This window comes from Sinohyriopsis cumingii, chromosome 2 (genome assembly GCF_028554795.1).
Source record: "Sinohyriopsis cumingii isolate HCF-2022 chromosome 2, ASM2855479v2, whole genome shotgun sequence".
NCBI lineage: Eukaryota > Metazoa > Mollusca > Bivalvia > Unionida > Unionidae > Sinohyriopsis > Sinohyriopsis cumingii.
In genome coordinates, this window is record NC_142962.1 from 76,550,490 (window position 1) to 76,574,586 (window position 24,097).

The following is a 24,097-nucleotide window of genomic DNA, read 5'->3' on the forward strand; positions in this document are numbered from 1 at the left end:
CAACTTTACCAAGGAATATTGTATTTCAGCAAGTCACACTGCACTTTGTTCTTGACGTGAGCTTGAATTGGAGTTCTAACATCTCAACAGTTCCATTTTGAAGAGTTATGACCCCAGCAGAAGTTCACCCGTTGAAGGTTCAGCGGAGAAAACTACAGAAAGCAAAGCTGTTTGTTAGGCATCCTTCTCTACTAGTTAAAATATCGTAATATTTTCCTAAACCCCAACAACTTGAGTAAAATAAAAAAAGAGTCTGGTTTGCAAGTGTGAATCAGTGGGAGAAAAGTTGATTTTTGTTATCAGTGGGGGTCATCTCTTTAATACATATTTTCTCCATCTGTGCCCTCATTGGGTGGGTATCACCCTCTCTGCTCTACCAGACACTAGTACAAAATGCCATAATGTCTGACTGACTCATTTTCACTATCTTTTCACCTTGTTAAAAAATTCATTTATCTTCTGTCTGGTGTAAAGGCTCTGCTTTGTTTTCACTGCATCATATGTAAACAATATATATATATATATATATATATATATATATATATATATATATATATATATATATATAATATTTTTGCAGGAAGCAGTTGTCTTTAAAACCAGTCGTAATGCTTGGTGCAGAAGTCCATGACTGTTAATGGAATTTAATAATTAACTTTTTACCTTTCTTGATCATTGCGTTTTATCCATTTGGTCAAGTATTTGGTTATTAAACTTGACTTACAAGATGTTTGTGAATGTTAAAATAGTCCTTAGTTGTGAACAGAATGTCATTTATCACACTGCTACTGGGCTAATGCTATTAATGCTATTATATCTTTATTAGTTTTCAAATACAATTATGTTACATATGTAGTAACCCTTCATATCATCATAAATAACGTTAAAACCTTTAAATCGGAAATCTTTTGAAATAATTTCACCATACTATTCAATGGTTTGGTCGAATAAAATCGGTATTTTTTAATAATGTTATAAATGAAATGTTAAATCTGTGCTCATTTCAAATGAAATTTATGAAACTTTTTAAAAATTATTAAATATTTTGCTCGGCAAGGCATGCAGAATAAATTAGATATAATGCAGCTTTTTTTATAAATATCATTTGAAATGTAGTAAGATCGTTCATATATTTAAGTACTTCCAATTCCTATGCCGCAAATCAAAGATAACTGTTATACTGGTTACTTTGGTAGTTTTTCTGCACTTTCTCTAAAATCGTTAGTTTTGGCTCCAAACTGGTGAAAAATGTGAGGTTGGAATTAAACTTGCAAACAAAAGAAAGTCATTAATGGCTTCTTGAAATGAGAAGAAGAAAAGTAATTGTAAAATACAAAAACTTGGGCATTAGAATTGAGTTTCCCTTCATTAGCATCTTTATATATATATACATATAGAATAATTAACAGCTTTGAAAATTTTGACAACACTATTTTGACACCACTCTATTTTGACAACACTCTATTTTGACACCACTCATTACATCTTATGAGTTACAACATTAGAACTTCTTTCAGGTAGTTGCAAGATTAACCACAACAGGTTTTTCTCATCAAGTGAGCTAATTAAAATTTAAATGGCATAGACAAAACATATCTAATACATTATATTTAGCCAATCATGGTTTATAGTAGTTGACATCTAGGTTGGAGAAAAGTCTAAAGTATTCATTTCCAGACCATTTAATTATTCTGAACTGAAGCTTTTCTCCTGTTACACCCATTTCACTTGCACCTTCCAACATCATAAAATATGTAAATGACTCTAATTATGGTCACTGAAGCATCAAACAAAGGGTTATTTGTCTTGCTCAGGTATGTAAGGATACACAATTTTGATATCCAGGTCCTTGTGAACAATTATAAATGCAAAGGTGACTGCACTTGGTACGAATATGTAATTATACAACAATGAACACTCCCAGTAGTTTGCAGGTATATTTGACTGCGTGTTCTTGAGAACTGATGAAAGGAATGAAATGCTTACGAGGTATGCATCAGTTTTGTTTATTTACCAAAAAAAGTGTTTATGGGCGTTTCTTGTATTAAAACTAAATTTAGCATGCTGTATTTTTTTTTTAATTTTAGAACAGTTTATCGAGATTTTCATCATTTCACACAATATATTTTTACAACTGTATGTTGAGATTTTAATGTTTCAGTATAATTTGCCACTGTTAAAATGCACCGTACTTTGCAAGCCCCCAAAACGGCAAACATTAACAGTCTTCTTTCGACTCAACTATTACAGTGAATTCTAAGATGGCTTGTGGCTTATAATATGATGCACTTTTATTTGCTGTCCAAAATTGTGTTTTAGTGATGCATCATTTTAAAATATATACCCTTTTAAGGCAACATTGCATGCAACATGGTACACTTCAGTAGCTGTTCCAAACAGCATTATAGTGAGGTACTGGTGTAAAATATACCCCATTGTAAGGTGATATCATGTTATACCATGTTACACTTGAATGATTCTTCCAAACAGCATTATAGTGAGGTATCTGTAACATTACCTCATTATAAGAAGACCTTACATATAACATTGTACATTCCAATGACTCCTAAAAGTATTATAGTGAGGTGACAGTGTAAAATATATCCCACTATAATGCAACCTCACTTATAACATGGTACACTTAAGTGGTTCTCCTAAAAACATTATAGTGAGGTAACAGTGTACAAAATACCCCACTAAAATGCAACTTCACATATGGTACACATTAGTGACCCTCAGATATCATTATAGTGAGGTTACAGTGTAAGATATACCCCACTATAATGCAACCTCACATATATCACGGTACACTTTCATTGCTCTCCCGAATAATCTTATAGTGAAGTACCATTATAAAACTTACCCCATTATAAGGTGACCTCATTTATATCATGTTTAACTTTTTTTCTTGTTCCACTGAACATTTATAGTGAGCTTCCACTATATTTAGGAAAAGAGAGAAAAAGGGGTTTGTACATTTTTTTTCCTTAGATACCTTGTGCCCTTTATATAGAAGTTACACTTAAGGTTTTAGATTTGAATATTGTTTTAAGATGGCCGTTGCTCAGTCTCCGTCTTTAATTTTTATTTTTACTGTGAGAAAGAGTTACAGACCTTGGTGCAGTTGTAGACCTACAAAACTGCTGGACACAGCTAGAAATTGATACGATTGGATTGAAATAGAATTACAGTGAATTAATTAATTAGTTAATTGTCAATTTACATAGTGATTGATAAATATATGAATCAATCGGTCAGTCAGTACATCAGCCATCTCTTTTCCAGGGGATGGGTTGGACAACAGTGTAGGGTCTGGTGAGGGAACAGCGGATGAAGAAGGAGAAGAAAGGAGTACAAAGAGGCAAAAGAAACGAGGAATTTTTCCAAAAGTTGCTACTAATATCATGAGGGCGTGGCTCTTCCAACATTTAACAGTAAGTTTATAGTTCCTGTACTTGGTAAATTCTAAGCAAAAGAAATATACACATTCACACACATACAACAAATGCACACATACCCCCCCCCCCCAACCTAACTGCCAGTTGCCCATTTGGAGTTGTTTTGAACATGAAATACCAACAGTGTCATTTTACTGCGTCATTCCTTAGAGTGTTCTGTTTGTTTATTTTTGACTTGGTGTCCTCTTTTCATGTTTATAATTTTTAAAAACAAAATTTATAATTTTTAAAAACAAAAGATTTTTTTTACAAGTTTGTTTGCATACAAGATGTTAAAGCTAAAAATTGTATTAAAAATTTAAATTATATTGATATGTCCATTACATTTAAGTTGACTAAATTACACGCCTGGCTTTATTATTTTTTTCTACGCACCAGTTACTTTATTCCCAAAGACCAGACAACAACAAAAATGTTTCCAGTAACCTGACCTACAATGTTTTAAATTGTTCTGACTCTTTTAAAACATTTTGATCATGTATGCAGCAAATTATCTCACTAATGACCATGCCTAGTTTTTCATCTTCGAACCAATTACTTTACACTGGAAACTGTTACATGAACTATCAGAGCTTTGGTAAAAACAAAAAAGTAAGTAATTAAAAAATATTGGTGCTGACCTTCCTACTCTGTTTTTGTTAACAACGTTTGCAGCAACATACCAGCTTTCTTTTCGTCTTATTTATATTGTTGTTATTGCAGTTCTTTATTTCTCAGTTTATCCTTTGTAATGCTGTTCAGGTTCAAATTTAGAAAGTAAAATTAAATTTAAAATTAAAGATGATGTTGCTAGTGTACAGTGCAAATTCAAGTGCATGCAGATTGAAAAAAAGTTTTTATGGTGAAGCTAAAAGGGCCAGATTGAGTACCCTGCTTGATTTAACAACCATGACGTTATTTTTTATTTATTTATTTATTTTTTTTTGTATTGTTTAAACAACATATATCCGCATTTCTATTGGGTAGACAATGTCTGAATATTTTGATAACATTTTTTATCTACTTTGGTTTTGCAACTAATTAGAAGACTTAAAATAAAAGTAAAGATTTATATATGTAACTAAGAATATTAAACTTTATTATTCTTGCTTTTATTATAATAATAATAATAATAATAATAACAATAATAATAATAACAACTTTCTTTAATGAGCATAACACATTTGGTCATGACTGACCCATCTCCCACATGGTCCTCAATTTTTGTAATCGGCTATGTTTATAAAAAAATTCATAGAGTAATAACAGGAAAACAACTGCCACAAATTGAAAGAATATATATATATATATATATATATATATATATATATATATATATATATATATATATATATATATATATATATATATTTCTTTTTTTATTGCTGAGTAAGCCATCTAGTATTTCACTGTGAATCAGTTCTTCTTTTACCCTTTTTTTCTTTGATTATCTCAGGGAGGTCTAGTCTTAATCAATGTCTAATATGACAAGATAAATGAAAAATAAATTTCAATAATACATTAAATCTCCTACTAAGGTATACCAATCCAAGAGCTTGAACCCCCGTGATTGTCGAAATCATGCGGATATAGGATTTTAACATTATTGACAGGGGAAAGAGATTCGGATCTTCATAGAGTCGTGGAAAATATTCTGTTTTAAATACTGTCGAGAATATCATATAAAACTATTGATCCGAAGTTCCTGCACTATTGTCATGTTAGGATTTGTTTTGTGGGAAAAATCAATAAGGTTTCTCTGGGCGGAACCGTACTGGATTATAAATGGCCTATCCAATTTTATTTGTAAGTATAAACAATAATCATAATATTTTGGTGACTTGTGAACTTGGATTACATTTTACGACAGCTGCTTTAAGACTGAAAATTCAACAGATTTGTAGTATTACATTAAAATTGGCTTAGCAAAATATATGCTAACATTGTGTAAACTTCACCTTTTTTTAAAACAAATCTCAAACCTTTTTATTCATTGATATGATGTACAATTTCATTTGAATAAAATTGTACATTTTCAGCACAAAGAATGGTAAAATTTTGACAATTTTACATTATTCTGTTTAGGCCTTCTTTTGGTGTCCCTTTCATTGTGTGTATGTTTTATTTGTCAATCCTTACAAGGTTTAAAATTACAGTCATAAAACTTGTCATTAATGCCACTGTGAAATGTACTTGTATAAACATTAAAGTTTGTTATTGTCTCATTCAGCCTATAGCATTCCCCATAGGATTTTTTTATTAGGTGGAGAAACTCTCAGTAAATGTGACAAAAACGTATAAACACTTTTTAAATATTTTTAAAGCAGGCGTTTAAAAAAGGGTATTTAAAATCACAGCTTTTTATGGAGCTTAATGGTCGCAGTTTTATGAGAAATATCCCCGCAGTTACCTATAATTTGATGGTTTTCTTTTACGTGTTACCTGTAATCTCGAGTTTTCTTTTATAGTTATTTTATTCTTTTTTTACTCAATTAAAAGATTATGACAGTTTAAAACTTAAACATAAATATGTCATAAGATCTGGATTTTCTGAAGGGGGGGGGACATAAAATGCCCATACAACCTACCAAACTAATAAATGCCAAATGAAGTACACATTGTAATCATTGGGTTTCTCATAAGAGGGGAGATGGCTTGTACATACCCTCTGCTTTTAGCCATTAAATCTGGAAAGTCACATTATCAACAAGTTGGCTGTAGTTTAATAGGGTAAGCAAATGATCTCTCCACAAATTTAATGGCACTCTGATGCTTAAGGGTTGATACCTCATTTTCAAGAGATTCAGACCTCGAGGCTGTGGACTGGTGGTCAGTTTAGTCAGTTATTGACCACATTGCACTTATTCTTTAAAAAAGTGGACATTTGTCTCGTTCAAAGTAAAGTTGGTTTTAAAAAAATCTACTTCAAACTTCTCTATTTTCCCTTCAGGATATAATCATCATTGGTCTAAATGAAAACAACACAATTTATCTTGTCACAGAACCTCTCCTGAATTCAACAGGAAATATTAAAGTGATAGAAAACTTAAATATAAATATTTAAAGGGTGTTTTTCAGTTTCATTTTTGCATAAAATCTTAAGGTGTGTTTTACATTTGATTTTTTTATTGTTGGTGTAAAATGCATGAATGAAAGAGCTTGAAAGGTACTTGAATAATGTATTTTGTCAAATTGTCTCATAAAATTCACGAATGTCTTTTTAGTTTTTCCCAAATTTCTTTTTAGTTTTATTATTTTTCTTGACATGAGACTAATGGAACTATTTTCATATTGAATAAATAAGCATTTAGGTGCATAATGATACATTTGAATACTGTCAAAGTGTCAAATACTCCTCAGGTTGAACATTTCTCAACAGATTTGCATCCTACAGCCATTACTGGCTTGTTTCTGTGTATCATTTTAAGAACCTGGACTCCAAATGCATTGCAAATGTCAGAAGCTACTTTACATCATTAGGCAGTGGCACCCCATTGTTTGCCCATATTTCCCAAAATTTGCTTTTCAAATCTGCACACAATTGTTTTCAAATTTGAATCAGTTTCCAATATCCAGTTTAAAATGGCATTTTCTCCTTCATGCTTTCAATGCAAGGTGTAAGGGATCAAGAGCAGCATTCAACTGTAGAAAAAAGTCCCTATTCATCAATACGAGTGACCATTTAGCTTTTTGTCACCACACATTGTTCAGAATAGTTGACTGTCCCTTAACTATGTCACCCGAACCAGTCTAGTTTGAATGACTGGTTCTTAGCCACTGTCATATGGTGGGACCTAACACCCATGACTGTCAAATCACTGTCAGCTGTGCTGAATAGCCTCTCAGCATGACAAATTTGCCAGTTAGCAGGGGATTTCTTTGTTTATGTTTGGGAATTGAGAGCTTGCAAAGTTAATTTGCTGCAGTTGTCCCATAGAGCACACATTTGTAACAGTAAAGCAAGGGTGAGCCAAGGATTCCAAGTCTGGGTTTGGCCATTGTGAGGCTGTTGAAGGGTGGGGTTAATGTGATAACATTCAAACATATTTAGCTGCTAATATGATAAAGTCTTAATATTTCATCCCTGTTATTTTTATAGCAACTTTAATGTGTTCACTTCCTCTGTGTACAAAATGTTACTAGTGATGTAAAATGGTACACAAAAGGTGTCCTTAATATCACATCAGCTGAAAATTGGTTGGTTTACAGTATATTTTTAAAAACTATTCTTACCATATAACTATTTTAGTAATTTATTTTATCTTTGTCTACAAAAGTGAAGTCGGTGGATTTTGTAGCAGCTTTCATTTTTTTAAGACATGTTGCAGCTTAAATGAATAAAAAGCACCTCAGAACAATTTTATTTCAGTTATTAGGACCCACCCCAACAAGACAGCTGTCATTTGTAATAAACTTATGGAGGTTAATTTTAATTTTGATTTTGCATAATTGAACTTGAATGACAGTGGTTAGTTAGTATACCATATATACTCACTTATAAGTCAAGTCAAACTGCAAGCAACAGAGACCCTGATCTGCTATAGCATAATGCACCTGCAAATCAGGGTGCATGTTGTTTGTTATACTGATTACCCTTACAAACTGCATAGATCCAGATATGCTGTTGCATCATGAGATGGCGGATCTAGATCTGTCCAGTTTGCAGTTGGACTGGTCTTACAAATAAGTACATTTTTTGCCCTTTTATAATGAAGTAATGTTCATGCATTCCGGTAAAATGTTAAAAGTTTTGCTTTGTGTTTGCTGCTGAAAATTATTTTACTCAATTTTAGTTCTTGGAAAATGAAAGTGCATTATAATATGATTTTCATCATCAAGTACCATACAATGTTATCACACAGTCTTGTTAGTACATCCCTCATTATTAAATATCTCGCAACGGTATCACACACTCATGTTAGAATATGCCTCAGAATAAAGCTTCCTTGCTTGTAACACAGTTTTTTTCTCTCTTTCACCCCACCCTCATACCACTTGTAAAGAATAAATACTGACAAGGCAGAATACAGACTTTTTGATGAGGTGGGAGTTGCTTGTTATAATAATACACTTAGAGAGGTATCTCATATAGATCCCCAGCAATGTAATTATTTTTCAGTCACCAAAGTGTTCCCCTCCTCATTAGGAGCCTTAATCATTCTTGGACAGTTATAATGCTTGTAAATCACTACCTAGGTGGATTCTAAATGGACCAAAGGGACAAACTGACCATAAAACTGGCCTGGAAAAGTGGTGGGGGATAGTTTGATGGCCATTTCACCCTTTTGGTGTCAAATGGACTGAGAATTTTGGCAAAACAAACATGAAATGGCCCCAGTTCTGTCTGTTCTGTGTTGAATTCAAATCCCAGGTTTGGTATCTAAATTTACTTCCTTACACAAGAATCTCACATTTCAACATTCTATCTCCTCCATTTCCTTGGCATTGATGAACTGAGTCCTGGAACTAGGATTGGGGAAACAAAGACATAATTAACATTTTGGAAAATGGCTCTCATCAAATCTCATTTGTGATTAGGAATATAATTGGATTCCCCACTGCAGGAAGAAACAAAAACAGAAATGGGTTTTTAGTGTTGACTTTAAAACCCAATGGTTACCCTTGGCAAAGGAATCTAGTAATTAACCCAGCAAGGGTGTCATTTACTCTCATGTGGAAGCAGAATGTTGAAAACCAAAATTTCATCCAAAAATTATGGGATCATTTTGCATACAATATGGTATGGGAGTTACTTTGTAAATGTTTGCACCAGTGGTATTCTGTTTTTTTAATTTTCACACAACCATCTCAAGTCTCAATATATTACTTTTGGAACTTGTCAATCCTTCCGTTAATATTTGCTTTTCAGACCCAGAACATTCTAATAATTGGAGAAACTATCTGAAATTTTACCCATGTATGTATGATGACTTCCCATGTGTATGACAGTCAGCCATATAACATAGCCACACACCCATTATCAAGGTCAAGGTCGAGGCAAGGCCTAATTCTGTGACTTTTTAATCCCACTTGGCACCACCATTGCCAAGTAAGTGCTTCTGCTATCTGGAAATTTACATGTACTATACAATCGTAGATATTATCCCTATGCCAGCCATCTCTGAGGGCAAGCCTATATGTTTAGAGTAACAAAATAGTACCAAACAATTGATCGCATGACATTGTTCATTTCGATGATGGTTAAGGTCAGTCGAATAAATGTCTTAATTGTAATTAAAAGTAAGTAAAAAGTTTCATAAAAAAATGTGTTACAAATTATTTGAAAGGGTAAATTTGCCAGTGCTTAATTGAAGCACTTTTTTGGGGTCAAATGTTACATTTTGGAGATGTGTAGTTTTTGTGTTTTCAAGCTCTTCATTATCCAAGGTACATAAATCTTACCTGTGGTCCACAGTCCCAAAATGCATTAAAATATCTTCATTGGTTCAAAAGGTATACTCTGGACAAGAATAGAGCCAAAGTTCACAAGTTCTAGTGTTTTTCAAAACTGATTGCATCTATTTCTGACCAATGAAGATATTTGAATTAGACTTTAGCCGTTTGCATATCTTTATTAGATAGTGAGTCATGTATCATAACCATAAATATCATGGTGGGGGGGGCAGGTGGTCTAAAGTGCTCTCCATTACAGATCACTGCCATCTCACCTGTCTGAGTGGTTCGAGTCTCGGATTTGGCCAATGTGGGTATGTGAGAAAGCTTGCCAGTAGCTTCTCGTGGGTCAGTGGTTCTTTCCGGGGTTTTCCCAGGTTTTCCCTCCACCATTAATACTGGCTGCCATGTATAGCCTATTGTGTGCTGAAAAATGGCGTTAAACCCTAAAACAACAACAACATATTTAGGGGTATTTATTTCAAATGAACGACTTGCTGTTCACAACCAGATAAATGACATAATTTGTCAAAATGAGAATTAGCATAAGTATATATATATATATATCAAACGAAGGACTTTGCAGCCTGGATCAAAGTTACGATGATTAGGAATTATTGCAGAAATGAGCCTCCAAAGGGAGATAATTACATTTACATAAATATATGTGAAATGATGAATTCAATGCTATTTCTTGAGGGGAAAAATGGAACTAAATGATCTCGTATTTTGGCAAAAAGGATCTATTTCCTGACCCAGAATTGGGCTCACTGATCAATCAGTTTACCTCTAACCTGGGTTTAACCTTCCTATTGTTTTTTTACCCAAGACAAACTCCAAGTTATTCAATGTTAATTCCCACCAGAGAACAGGCCTTGAATCCAAAGTATCAATTTTGCTTCCAAATTGAATTGTGTCGACATCCTAGCTGGGGTTTTATTCCCTGTGGAAGAGGAAGCAAGTATTTTACTCCAAGCTTTGATTAAATTTATTCTATTGTTTTGTATCAGCATCCGTCATATAGGTGCACTGCAATGGAAATTGGTATGTTTATTGCAGAATCTTAGTAAATGCTTTAAATTGTTTCCATAGCAATTCTTTTTTCAATCAATAATTTATTGATTTATGAATTCCAAAATATTTTAATGCATTTATCTGAAACATGGAAGTGAACTTAATCTAAAACTTTTGGCTTCCAAGCAGATCATGTGATCAGGATCTTTGCTGCATTTAAAGACATTGCAGTCTGAAGATTATTCCAAACTTTGGTTTTTTACAAACACTTAAAGAATCAAATATGCTTTGTTTCCCTTTTTTGATGTACAGGTATGGATCAGTGAAAATCATGTTGGTCTTTCAATAATTCAGATCAGAATTACTGCTCAAAAATTTTTAAACTGAGAAAACATTAACTTTTAAATACGAAACTTGCACATTTAGTGTCCTTATATAGTGTTAACTGATTATCAAGTTTCCTTTTAACAAGAAAGTGCTGGTGTATTTGAAGTACAAAACCTATGCTTTGCCAGTATAGATGGGGAGAATAATACCACAAAAAAAATGAACTTAGAAATAAAAAAATAACGAATATAAAACTTTGTATACCCTGCCATATCTTTGGGGAAAACATCTTTAACTATGAAATGATTTCAAAGAATGAAACCAAATTTCACAATTCTAGTGGAAACCCAACATAGTTGAAATTGATTGCCTGGAGATAACCACAGAAAGAGTTGTCATGTGTCGAACCACTAATATGTCCAAACTTCCTCCTGATTTGGGTATTTCAGCTAACACACACCTATTCTAAAAGTTTAAAATGTCTGCTACCAAATTTCTCAAATACCATGTATATTAACTTAACAATCAGGCCCAGCTGTATGATGCACAGTCTATCTAAGTTGTTTCACTGATTATTCTGAACAAACTACATAGACCCAGATCTGGGTATGCATTTTGTGATGCTAGATCAGGTTTTGTCTTGATCGCAATTGAATCCAACTTTTATGCAAGCATATTCTGTACCCAAAAAATAATTTGGTGATGTACACAACATCAACAAAAATGCTGGTGCTTTATAAAGTTAATATTATCCTTATGAAAGTCTCTTGGTTTTCTGTTGACATATTGGTTTTGTTTTTATTGCTTCGTTTAAAAAAAATCTTTTTTTCTTTCAGCATCCTTACCCGTCAGAAGAACAGAAAAAACAGCTTGCACAAGATACAGGCCTAACGATATTACAAGTAAATAATTGGTAAGTCCAGTTTTTTTTATAATAGCAGTGGATAAATAAAATGGGAAAAGTTATGAACCATTTTTAAAATAAAAAGGAATATTGCATATTCGAAACGCAAAACTTATTCTGTTGGAGAAAAAATGTATCACCTGGCATTAACTATTGCTTGGCATATAATGTATTTATGATCGTGACCAAACCAGATATGGACTCCATGTCAGCAGATGATGTCACATCATTTGCATCACAATGAAGAATATACACAATGAATTAAGGATTATAGTGACCGGTTCGTATAAAATATGGGGATTATCCATATAAACAAATGATGTCACATTACATGTTGCACTGCCCAACACACACAGTAATTGAAGGATTATAGCAATCACTTCATATTTGCAGATAATGCCATGTCTTTAAGGTCATGTGCAGGTTGGAGTTAATGAGGGAATCAGTGCAAGAAATGTTTGTCTAATATGGGATACATTTTCAACTTTTTCAGCAGAACGGCTTGGCTATCAAACTTCGTATGAATGTTTTTTAAAGCACACACTGTCAGAGTTGTGTTTTTTGTTGCCTCCCAGTGCAATGATATGTCCCCTCCATAGCAGTTGGATAGTAAAGCTGAAAATGATAGCTTATCTGAAAAATATGTCTTCTGTTATTGTTATATATAAAATGGACTATCATAAAACAGCTTTCTCTTAAAAAACTGCCTTATCATATCCGACAATTATAGGTAGAATCGTTCATGAACACTTATCACATCCATATAAAAGATGACTTGGCACTGTTTTGTCCATTTGAAGTTACTCAAAGAAGAAACACGGTTAAACATCATGTTAGATGCCACCCAATTTCTACCAAAGATATTGAAATTATCTTTACCCAATTTCTACCAAATAACTTGAAATTATTTTTACCCAGCTTCTACCAAATAGCTTGAAATAATCTTCACCCAAGGCACCCATGACTTGTACTACATTTGCGTTTCAGACCCATGTATGCAGGTGAGCAATATGAGGTCCACTTGTGCCTCTTGTCAGTTTGTAGGTACTCTGTTGGGTACCTAGGGTCTCCAATGACTGTCAGAAGAATGGTAAAAGTAGTATGGAGGAAAACTATTTGCCAGCTGTCTTTAATACATATGTTCTGAATCATAAATACATCATAGTAAAGTCCAAAACTCTAGAACTGGCTTGATTCTAGTTCACATGTAATTGAAATCATACCTGAAACCTAGCACCTGAATTCAGGAAATAAGTTGGACAAAATCAGATCTGAGCTTATAAAGAGAAACCTTAGAAGTGGGTCACAGAGGAAATAGAAGTACTAAATCAACAAAGTTGAGGATTTGAGACAGGGAATCTTACTGTGGCTTCTAGATTTATCTTTTTGTTTATTCAGCACTTTACTAGATTCTGCTGGTGTTGCTATACTAAGAACATTACACCTTCTATCTGCTTAAAGCATGAGAATAAGAACTTAAAATATAATCAAGTTTTAAGAAACTTTTGGGAGTACTACTCCTTTAGAGAATACATATTATATTTCAAAATTGTAAAGGCTGTCTTTCTTCATTTAAACAATTTTCCTAGTAAAATATTTTATGCATTTAAAATATGATCATAAATGATGGCGATGAAATAAAAAGAAAAATCATAAGGCTGAAAGTATTTTCTCAAAAATCAAGCTGCATAATAACAAGTCTATTGTAAAGGGACTTTTACACAAATTAATTGAAAATGGACCTTGTAGCTTACAGATGTGAGCAAATGTTGTGATCACAAATATATATTTGCCCATCCCATGCATTACTTTGTACATTCCAAAAGCATTTGATAAAGGTTGGGTTAAGTCAGCATCCAGGGTTGTTGTGATGTTAACATAACCTAACACTGTGAGCAGGCAAGCCATACTTTAAATGTCAGGGCCAGTGGATAGTAATCAACAATTGTTTACACATGCCTTTATGCATGTTTACATCAGTTAATATAAGGAAGTATTCCTGCAAAGGCAAATATTGACAGAAATTAATATCCCTAGAGTTTCTTGCAAATTAAATGGATAATGTTTGAATAGTGTTAGATATCAAAATATTGTTTCCAGTTCATTGTTTATGCAGATTGTGGATTATAATCCATTTGTTTTACTTCACTTTTACCCATCATGCAGGTAGGAAAAAAAAGAAGTAAAATAGGAAAATTAAAGAACCCAAATGGTAAATTTTATCTAAAAGTATGGTACTAAACCAAAATTTTGGTATCAACTACTTACCCTGTAAAGTGGATATATACTGTTAACTAGAGATACAAATATGCATTTAAGTTACAGATTTCTAAACTTTAAATATACATAAAATAACAACTCAAACAAGTTAGAATGTTGCTCTCATGTTTTTGCACAAGGGGGTGACATATATTACAGTGATCAATTAGCGTTTGTTCTGTGACTAGCATATTTTTAAAATTGGACAGTTTTAAAACAGTTTTAAAACCTGTGTATTTTAAACATCAGAAAAGAGATTAATTTAATGAAATGAGAGCTGTTATGCATAGTCTGCGATAAGTTCAATGAAAGTTGATAAAAATAGCCACTTTGGGGACAGTTTGAACGAAACATACACGGTTCATCTGTTTTCATAACTGGAGGTATTAATCCATGTTTTTTCTGGAGGGACAATAGTGTAATCTGGGGCATGATTAGTCAAAAATCCATGATCATTTAAAGTTGCTTCTTTCTTTTAAAGTTTCAGGTTGGGCAAAATCTGTTAAAATTATCAGATTGAGATGAAAAACCATTTAATGTGTTAAGTTATTAAACATGGCAAATTTCTCATGATGTTTTGACCTTATGGATGTAAAATATTTAATTGCATGTCGTTTTCACTTCATTATTTCTTATCTGTGAGCCCTAAAAAGGAAAAAGAAAATTTTTGCAATCAATCATCTAGAGAGACTAGGTACTGCATTTAGTGCAATAAAATATCTTGTGACATTATTCATACTTTCAGCCCGTGAATCAATACCTTTTTCCTAGGGAAGTATTATCAGATATTGATAGTATCACAAATAATTTGAAACACGACACTAATTACCATATTATATTCTATTACAAAATTTCAACAATGGGACCCTGACTTCACTTTTCATGACTGAAATAGACGTAAAAACAGCTTTCATGGAAAATCATATGTTGGTTGAATTTGAAGTTTTCCGTAACAATGGCCGTGGGTAGGCTGTGTCTCGAAAATTTCAATAAGGGCACATATTGGATGATTATGTATGAATTGCCCAGTGTGATAAAATCGGCATCGTGATATCAATATCTACATCAGGCAAACACCAGATTGTTCCCTGTTCCAGTGTTGTGCCATAACCATTGTTGTCTTGCAAATGAGTAATGACCTCCTTTGTGGTGAAGCTCAGGAAAGGGGCTTTCAAAAAATATATGAACCATTCAGCCGATGTGGTAATTCAGTAGAGAAGGATAGCTATTCACTCAGGTTTTGCGAAAACCATGTAAATGGCTTGGTGAAGCCCTATTATGTATATTTTAAATACTTCGTTACAGTTGACTGGGCTAATTATACCAAAAAAAACCACCTTGAGGCAAGACTACACTCTAGCATTCTATTTGTAAAGCTGTTGACTTTTTTCCTTCTTCCATGATGTTAGAACCCTCTGAAAACCACTTTGCCAGGATCATCTGTGATAGTAAGGTCATATATACAGTGTTTCTTTATTACTAAACAAAAAGTTAAAACATTTTAATTAAATGTTTATTTCAACATGTGTTTGTTCATCATGTTGTCTTGTGTAGTGTGGCAACTCTTCTTTGTGTTCTAACTTCACATTACTGGTATATATACATGTAGTTGAAAAGGCCCTGCCTTCAATACAGCCATTGTAATTAAACTTTTAAATATATCTTGTCTTTCAATCTGTATTTTTTGTTATTGCTAACAAGACTGTGTTTTGAACCAGTTTTTTTGGAACTTGGTACTGAAATTTTTGCAAGGTTTGCTTGCTTCTTCCATTGAGTCATTAAGCCACATTCCTCCAGCAAATTTTTGTCAGTTGTTAAATTTAGAATTTCAAGTTGTTCCTTGTTATTGTTTTTGCATATCAGTAACGTTGTACTCAAAATCAGTGAATATCATTGGGATTTTGTACACTGCCTTACAGTGAGACTGCCTTATAACAAAGTACATGATAAAGTACTCCATCATTATTACACTGTCCATGAAAGCCATGGAGTACACTGCCTTACAGTGAGACAGCCTTATAACAAAGTACATGATAAAGTACTCCATCATTATAACATGGTAAAAATGGAGTTTATTGCCTTACAGTGAGACTGCCTTATAATGAAGTACATGATACAGTACTCCAGCATTCTAACACTCTCCATAGTAGCCATGGAGTATACTGCCTTATCATGAGTTTACTTTATAATGAAATGCATTATATATATATATATATATATATATATATATATATATATATATATATATATATATATATATATATATATATTATGCTGTTTATTGTGAGACATCATGGTGGTTTAGAGGTTACATTGCCATATTAATGACTGGAATGATGCTGAACAAGGGACTTTACATCTGTTGTCTCAGCACTAAAAAGCTTCCATATGTTTTTATGCAGACCAACACCAAAGCAGACTAAACCACCACATAATGATTTGAGGTCCATGACCATTAACGGTGTCATAACAAAGGGTATTATTTGAGTGAGTGCAGTATTGTTACACTTGGTCTTGATGTTCTCAAGATTTTGCTTTAAACTAGGGCTGATGCATCTATGTGGTTTAAATGAGTGGCCATGCATCAATGTTTTACTGACATGTGTTCATTGTTCAGGAAATATTTGAAAGAACATTGCATCTTTTTATGTGAGAATCCATATAGATATATCTCTGCAATATAATATTTTTGTATATTATTTTTATGTCCCAAAAAGGGAAATTGTGTCACACCAATCCCTTTTTGCATTTAATATATCATTCGTCTCCTATAATTCTTGCAAGTAAAACCTTCCAATTGAGCTGTGTATAATTGAAAACTCCAGCAGCAGATAGGTGTGTGTAGGAGAAAAGAGGATTATTGCGGTGATCGGATGAAATAGCACAGTTTGTTGGGTTTCCTAATCTAGACTCTTGTCTTTTAGGATACATATTCATTGCTTTGTGTCTGTCAATGAGAGAGAGAGAGATCCCTCCAGGAGAGTTCTTTCTGTACCTTTTTTCAATCATTATTTGAATGCATCTGTTGCATGCTACTTTTCAAGAATCTTGTATTTTAAATGAAAGCATCCTTTGGCTTTCATTCTAATTGCTCCGGTATGAGGCTTATAGCCTAATATACTTCATATATTTAAACTTTCCCTTTTATGCTGGTGAAGTTTCTCTCACAGTATGTTTCATTTTCTAACATCCATGTCATATTTGAAGAAGAAAAAATTTGACTTTCTCATTTGTTTTTTTTTAGGTCAGAATTCATTGCTTTTATGTTCCAGGTTTTATTCTTTATAAGCCATTTGCACAGCACCACGAATATTTACACTAAGTGGATATTTAGTATTGGTGAGATAACTGTACATGTAAAATAAGAAATATAACTATCAGAAGCTAGTTTCTTGTTGGAAGTTTAGGTAATTCATCCTGCTTTGATATAAATAAATTGCTCAAAAGTAATAAACATAGACACTTAAGAGAATCTTCCATCACAAATTGCATTTAGCCACTTTAGAAACAGCACATTTAGCCACTTTAGAAACAGCTGTGGGTCTGTTGAGACCTGGAAATCATTTGCAAAAGGTAATTTCCTTAGATAAACCAAGGGTTAAGTATATCATTGCAATCAGATTTTTGTAAAGTGAGGGGCCTATAATACTCATTTGTCAATTTCATAAAAGTATCATGTAGAGCTAGTTTAGAAGAGAAATAGCTTTCATTGGTGTCAGAAGTGGGATAAGGCTAAATATACATATATTAATCAACTAATCATAGTCCAATCTACTGCAAGCAGTCATTGGGACTAACATAACACCACATGCCATTTCTGTATATTTAAGAATCTGCTAAGTTAATTAAGGTAGCTTTGAAATGTTAAACGCTAATTTCAATTTTATTACCTTCATCAGAATCAATTACAGATAGAGAAATGGCACACACACACAGTTTAGGAATCCCAAATAAACTGTGGCCATTAAATTGTTCCTTTTTTGTTTCCAGCAATAAAAAGGCTTTCCAGAGTGAATTAATTGCCTGCTAATTGGACTTTCAAGAGATTTCTAGTGATGGAGGTAGAAATAGTAGTCTGTCAGTCAGCTGCTAGCATATTTAAATAGCAGCCTTACTAGGTTCATTGCATTTCTTCCATTCCTCATTTTCTTCACATAGCATCTGGATATTTTTGGATATAGACAAAATACATCAGAATTATCTTCCTCATTAGAGGCTACCTGCAACAGATCTGTTTCATTCACCAGATTTTAAATGTTTCAATTTTTCATGATTTTTAATTTGCAGAGTTATATGAAAGTGAACAATGCCTGATATTGTACATCTGTTTGACAAAAAAATTGCCCAGTGAGCACATACAATTTAGTTCCATATACTCATCAGAAATATACATAGTTCACTCTGGCAGTGTGGGAATTTATTGATGAAATTTTTATATAAATAAAAGGACTATTATGTGATACAAAAGTATTTTCTAAATTGATTTGACTAACTGAAGCAAAATCTGTGCTGTAGACCACATGAAACAATTCTTTTATTGCTTCCTAAAATAACGTACTTGTTTTTCACAAAGCTGTCAAAAACCATGTATTGTAATTTAGAACTAAACGTGAAAATATTTGTTTTTAAAAAAAATTCCTCTGAAAATAACATTTCAACCTTTTGAGAAACAAGGAAAGTATTGAGTCAGAGATTTACCTGCCTGAGAAATTATTTTTGATTAGGAACAATCTTTTTTAATTATGCCTCTCCATCAGTATCACCATAATTCTAGGGAGGAACAGGTGACCGAGTGGTCAAAGGTGCTTGCCTTTACAGATCACTGACATTTCACCACTGCCGACATGGGTCCAAGTCTCGGACCTGGCCAAAGTGGATATGAGAAAAATTGCCAGTGGCTCACCTTGGATCAGTTGTACTTCCTGGGGGATTGGGGGGTCCGGATTTCATCTTCCACCAGATATATGTGCTACCATAAATATCAAGTGCTGGAAAATAGTGATAAACCCATACCAGCCAACCAAAATATATCAATGTTCTTGACACTGGATTGGACGGTACAGACTTTTACAAAGTTCTTTGCAGGTCAAATTAGAGCCAAATTCAGAAAGTGTTTGTAGATTAAGTAAACAGCAAATTGTATGAAGGATATTATTCTATAAACTAAATTTCTGCAAAAAATTATTTCTCGTTTTTCATTTTTGTGGAAGAAAACAGCATATACTGCTTTAGTTCAACTAGTACATTCAGTCATGTTTGGAACTTTCAGATTATTTTGTAATTAGTCTTGGCTAACCATTGTTTGCTAATCCAAGATATTTTCCCAAGTCATTTTGATGCAGTACCAAATAGAAATAAATCTCTGATGGAAGGCAACCACAATTTAACAAACAGCATTATTGCTTTCATATTATTCCTTTGGTGCATTCAGAGGCAGGCATTACGCATTGGTGAGAGTTTCTCTGCATTCCTGTTCATGCATTAGTTGAATTTTATCTGCCAGAAAAATCAATATAGATTTTCCCTTCAACCCTCCATTGATTAACTTCATAGTTTTTGTAACTATCATTCTGTATTAATTATAGATAAGACCACTGCTTTTCCCTGGGATGGCAACAATCAGAATTTCATTCAGTTTTATCTTCAGCAAAATATGATTCAACATGCCAACTTTGGCTACACTTTATCCTGGCGCTATGATAGGATTCACGCCTTGATTCCATTGGCACACTGCTGATGTAGTCCATTTTCAATTGATCCAAACTTGTCTAAAAGGTACCCTGTATTGCATGGTGGCAAATATGATATGGTCTGATGACCTTGTGTGAATCAATACTTGGTATAATTTCATTGAGTTAATTAATTTTTCACTTGGATGATTGAAACACTAGTCAATGTGATGGAGCATGGCAAATTAAGTGCTGCTTCCAATTTAGAGAAGTATACCAATATTGATAAGTCTAATGAAAATTAGTGTATTAATAAAATTAGGACATGTCTCAGCAACTCAGTTCAGAACATGCATCACAATGTTGAAATTTTGTTCTGAAATTTTTTTCATCAAAAACATGAATGCTTAAATAAAGAAAACTAAATGATATAAATAAAAAGGTTAGTAAGTTCTCTTGAAAATGTCAATATGTAATAACTTGTAGCTTTTGGAATCAAAGCAGTAATTATGCCAATCAGTACTTAAATCTCGTAATAAAATGAAACCATCAAAATCCCAGTGTTTGTGTCAGGTAGGTTAACATCATCAAATCGGATGCAGTACTGAAAAATTGCAATTCCAGGAGCTAAATAGATTGTCAAAATAGATAAAGGGTCTCGTGAATAAGATTTTCTCACTGTGAAACTGAAATCTGTATTTGATGGAATGAATTTACCGGTAATATGATTACATTAATAGTATCAAGAAAAGTGGCTGTTAGGCGGCTAAGTTGCTGCTCTGATTGCAACCTATTGATGAAGCTACAATGCCATACAAAACCAACTTTCCGGCAACCATTCAAATGGCTGTAATTCACCCAGCCTCGGCAACAATGGGAGCCCATAATGTCATTATGTATAGAATGTGGTGAACTAATGTAAAAGGTAGTGCCAAGGAGATAGTTTTGCTTTCTTGTGGGAAATAAAAAGAATCAGTACTTCATAGGATTTTTTCTGATCATTTTATATACTTTTGTTTCTTAGAGACTTACAACACAAGACCGACTAACTCCCATATGTATGGATTACTATGTATTTCACAAAAGAATAATCTGCCAGCAATATCCATTGCTCCCTCATTATAATGCTGTACATAGTAACCATAGAGCAATATATTAAAGGTGCCTCCTACCCCCATGTAATGCAGTACATCATACACATACTTTCATTACTTCGTTTGAAAAAGGGAAATCATATGCTCAGATTTTCTTAGTTTATTGAGTTTTCAGAAAGTTTGGCAGTGATCTCAAGGTAAAAATTGAAGGAAAATATATTTTTCTCATCTATCAGATTATTATCATGACATAATAAAGTTGAGACCTTTTTCTACAGAAAAAAAATCATGTATAATTTTTTAATAAGTATATTGTTTATTTATAGTTCAGAATAAAAATTTTCACCTTTTTTAATATAGCAGCATTTTTTCAGCATCTGATAATACAACATATCTCGCAAAATAACAAGTTCACACACTCAGGTAACAGTTATAAATAGATGAATGTGTGCACTTGTGGTCAGTTCAGGATATTTTCTCATTGATGCTTACCTTGTCCTGTACATTTTTGTATTTATAAAAATAAATGGGGGAGGGGGGTATTTCTTAACAGTGTAACACCTTTCATTGAAACTTTTTTTTACCCATGATTAGAGTGAAAATGCTTTTTAAATATCCATCTTTATGGGCAACCACACTCATTGTAGATAGAAGCCATTTAAGAGATTAAATTCCATTTCACTTAGTAAAATCCTCTTACATTTCTAAAAAAAACAGAGCTTGAAGTCAAGTACAGCTTTTTTTTTTAGCATGGAAAAGTATTCTGAAGTTGGACAACACTGAAGTGCGGCAATGTCATTACCAAATTTTCAAGTCTGTATTCTGCCCCATTTAAGCCCCTATTGTTTGGTGGAATCTCCGTGGAGATTGCCAACTTCTTTAATACGATACTCTCATTGTTCTGTGAGAGCTAGCTCCAGGAGGCAGAATATCTAATGAGATTTTTGTATTAAACTCATTTCCATAGTGCACTGCCGCTGTACAATGTCACTCCGTGGGTGCCATTATTGAAATGTGTTTTGCGAGGAAGAGAGCGGTAATTACAATTTTACAACTGATTTTCAACCATCCCAGCATAGATTGTCATATTAGCATTATCTGGCAGCAAATTCTGAAGCATTAGGCCCCTAATTTCTACCTTCTGTCATTAATATTTCTTAATAGCCAGCGTAGTGTTGGCATTATTACTTAATGGCAATGGTTGCAGGCAACACAAGACTGTGCATTTGATGCCATCATTTCTGGACCTGTTATTAAAGTATTTGGGTGATTTATTTAAGGAAATTCAAGACAAAAACATGTTCCAATCAAGGCTGCTAACTCTTGGGGAATATTCCTCGCCATGCACCAGTTTAAACGAAAATTCAGTTTGAAAGTTTCATTAAAATATATTGCATTAGAGTGATCTGGATTTCTAGGAAGATAATTCCAAAGAAATTTGAGTTCAGGATATATAATGGATACCATTAACCTATAGAAAGAGATAGGAGTACTATTATCAAATTGATCAATGATCTGTGAATTTCATTTAGGGGCTTGAATTACTGCTTCTACAGTATTACATCAGAACTAGGTGAAGAAAAAGAAATTCATTTCCTTAAAACTTGATACCTGTCTATGCTTCTTTGAGACCCAGATTTGTCTTCATTTATTGAGACTGATTGATTGATTGGTATTTAATGACACATCAGCAAACCTATGTCTATTTAGTGCCAAAGCAGTTGGGAGTAAAGTCCTTTTCTCAGAGAAACCACAGACATCAGCCTGAGATGTTTTGGGCAGGATTTAAACCTCCAACCCAGTTATTGTAAATCCTGTATGTTAACCACTGAACAACCACTTTACCTATTAAGAACATAAAGATTTTCACCATGAGCTGCATGTTCAATAATAAATTCCTATTAAATATATATTTATTTTGGAACGGTCATAATAATGGAATTTAATGGAAAACTGAAAAGTTTGGATTTTTGGGGTTAGATTACAGTTCATGAAATTAAAAATGCAGGATTAGATAGGGCCTGGTTGGGATGGAGGGCGGGGGGATAGTACTAGTGTTTATAATAATATTTTAAAGATAACTTAGGCTAGATGGGAGGTATACTCTCCCTTCTTGGACTTGACGTTGTTCAAGCTATGTACAGTGCTTGCTCCCATGTTTGAATGCTGTCCCTGGCAGCCATACAGTATACAACCTTATTCTGAGATCACCTTATAATAAGGTACATAATACATAAAATTCTGCTTCAAAACAATGAAAGGGATTAAATGATAATTCTTGTCTTGTAACATGAATGGTTTTAAGGTATATAGTCATTTATAAGATGGGTTTAAACTGCAAATTACACAGACCCAGATCTGCCTATGCATGATGTGCTGGCAGATTTGTGTCTATGCCGTTTGTTAGGAGTAATCAGTTGAATACACAATGCAGTCCTTGATCTGCAGGCACGTTATGCTTCGACAGATTATGATCTATGTTGTTTACCGGATCTATGTTGTTTACCTTTTGACTCGACTTATAAGGCAATATAATAAAGGGACTTGTACTGAGGGAGTGCTACACAATGCATCTATACTAACATTTATCTTGTTTTTTGGGTACCACTTATATTTCAGCAATACAAGGAAAGTTGGTTTTGGCATGCACACCACAAAAAGTATACAGTAAATACTTGTCGTATGTATTCACTTAAAGATCGAGTCGAACCCCATATAACATAGACCCTGATCTGCTGTTGCATAATGCCATGGCAAATCAGAATCTGTATTTATTCTTCTGATTAATCCTAACAAAACGGTAAAGACCCAGATCTGCCAGCACATTATTTGATGGCATATCTAGGTCTGTGCAGGTTGCAGTTGGACTCAACATATAAGCAGGTATATATGGTGTATGGAGTGAAATAGATCTGGGAACAGACAAAAAATGTTTACCTAGGCAATTATATCCTGGACAGAGTTATTGACCTAGATTATTTAATGACTGGAATACAGCCT

At 33.3% G+C, this 24,097-nt stretch overlaps 1 protein-coding gene across 3 annotated transcripts in view; it reads left to right on the forward strand.

Annotated features, from left to right (window-relative positions):
- The window catches only part of LOC149805221 (homeobox protein Meis1-like), a 170,040-nt gene that overhangs the window by 115,136 nt on the left and 30,807 nt on the right, over window positions 1–24,097 (forward strand). For all 3 annotated transcript variants that reach the window (XM_089948592.1, XM_089948599.1, XM_089948608.1), the window contains exons 9-10: window positions 3,286–3,434; window positions 12,008–12,084. In XM_089948592.1, coding sequence (XP_089804718.1) covers window positions 3,286–3,434; window positions 12,008–12,084 — 226 coding nt within the window. The remainder of the gene's footprint in view (window positions 1–3,285; window positions 3,435–12,007; window positions 12,085–24,097) is intronic.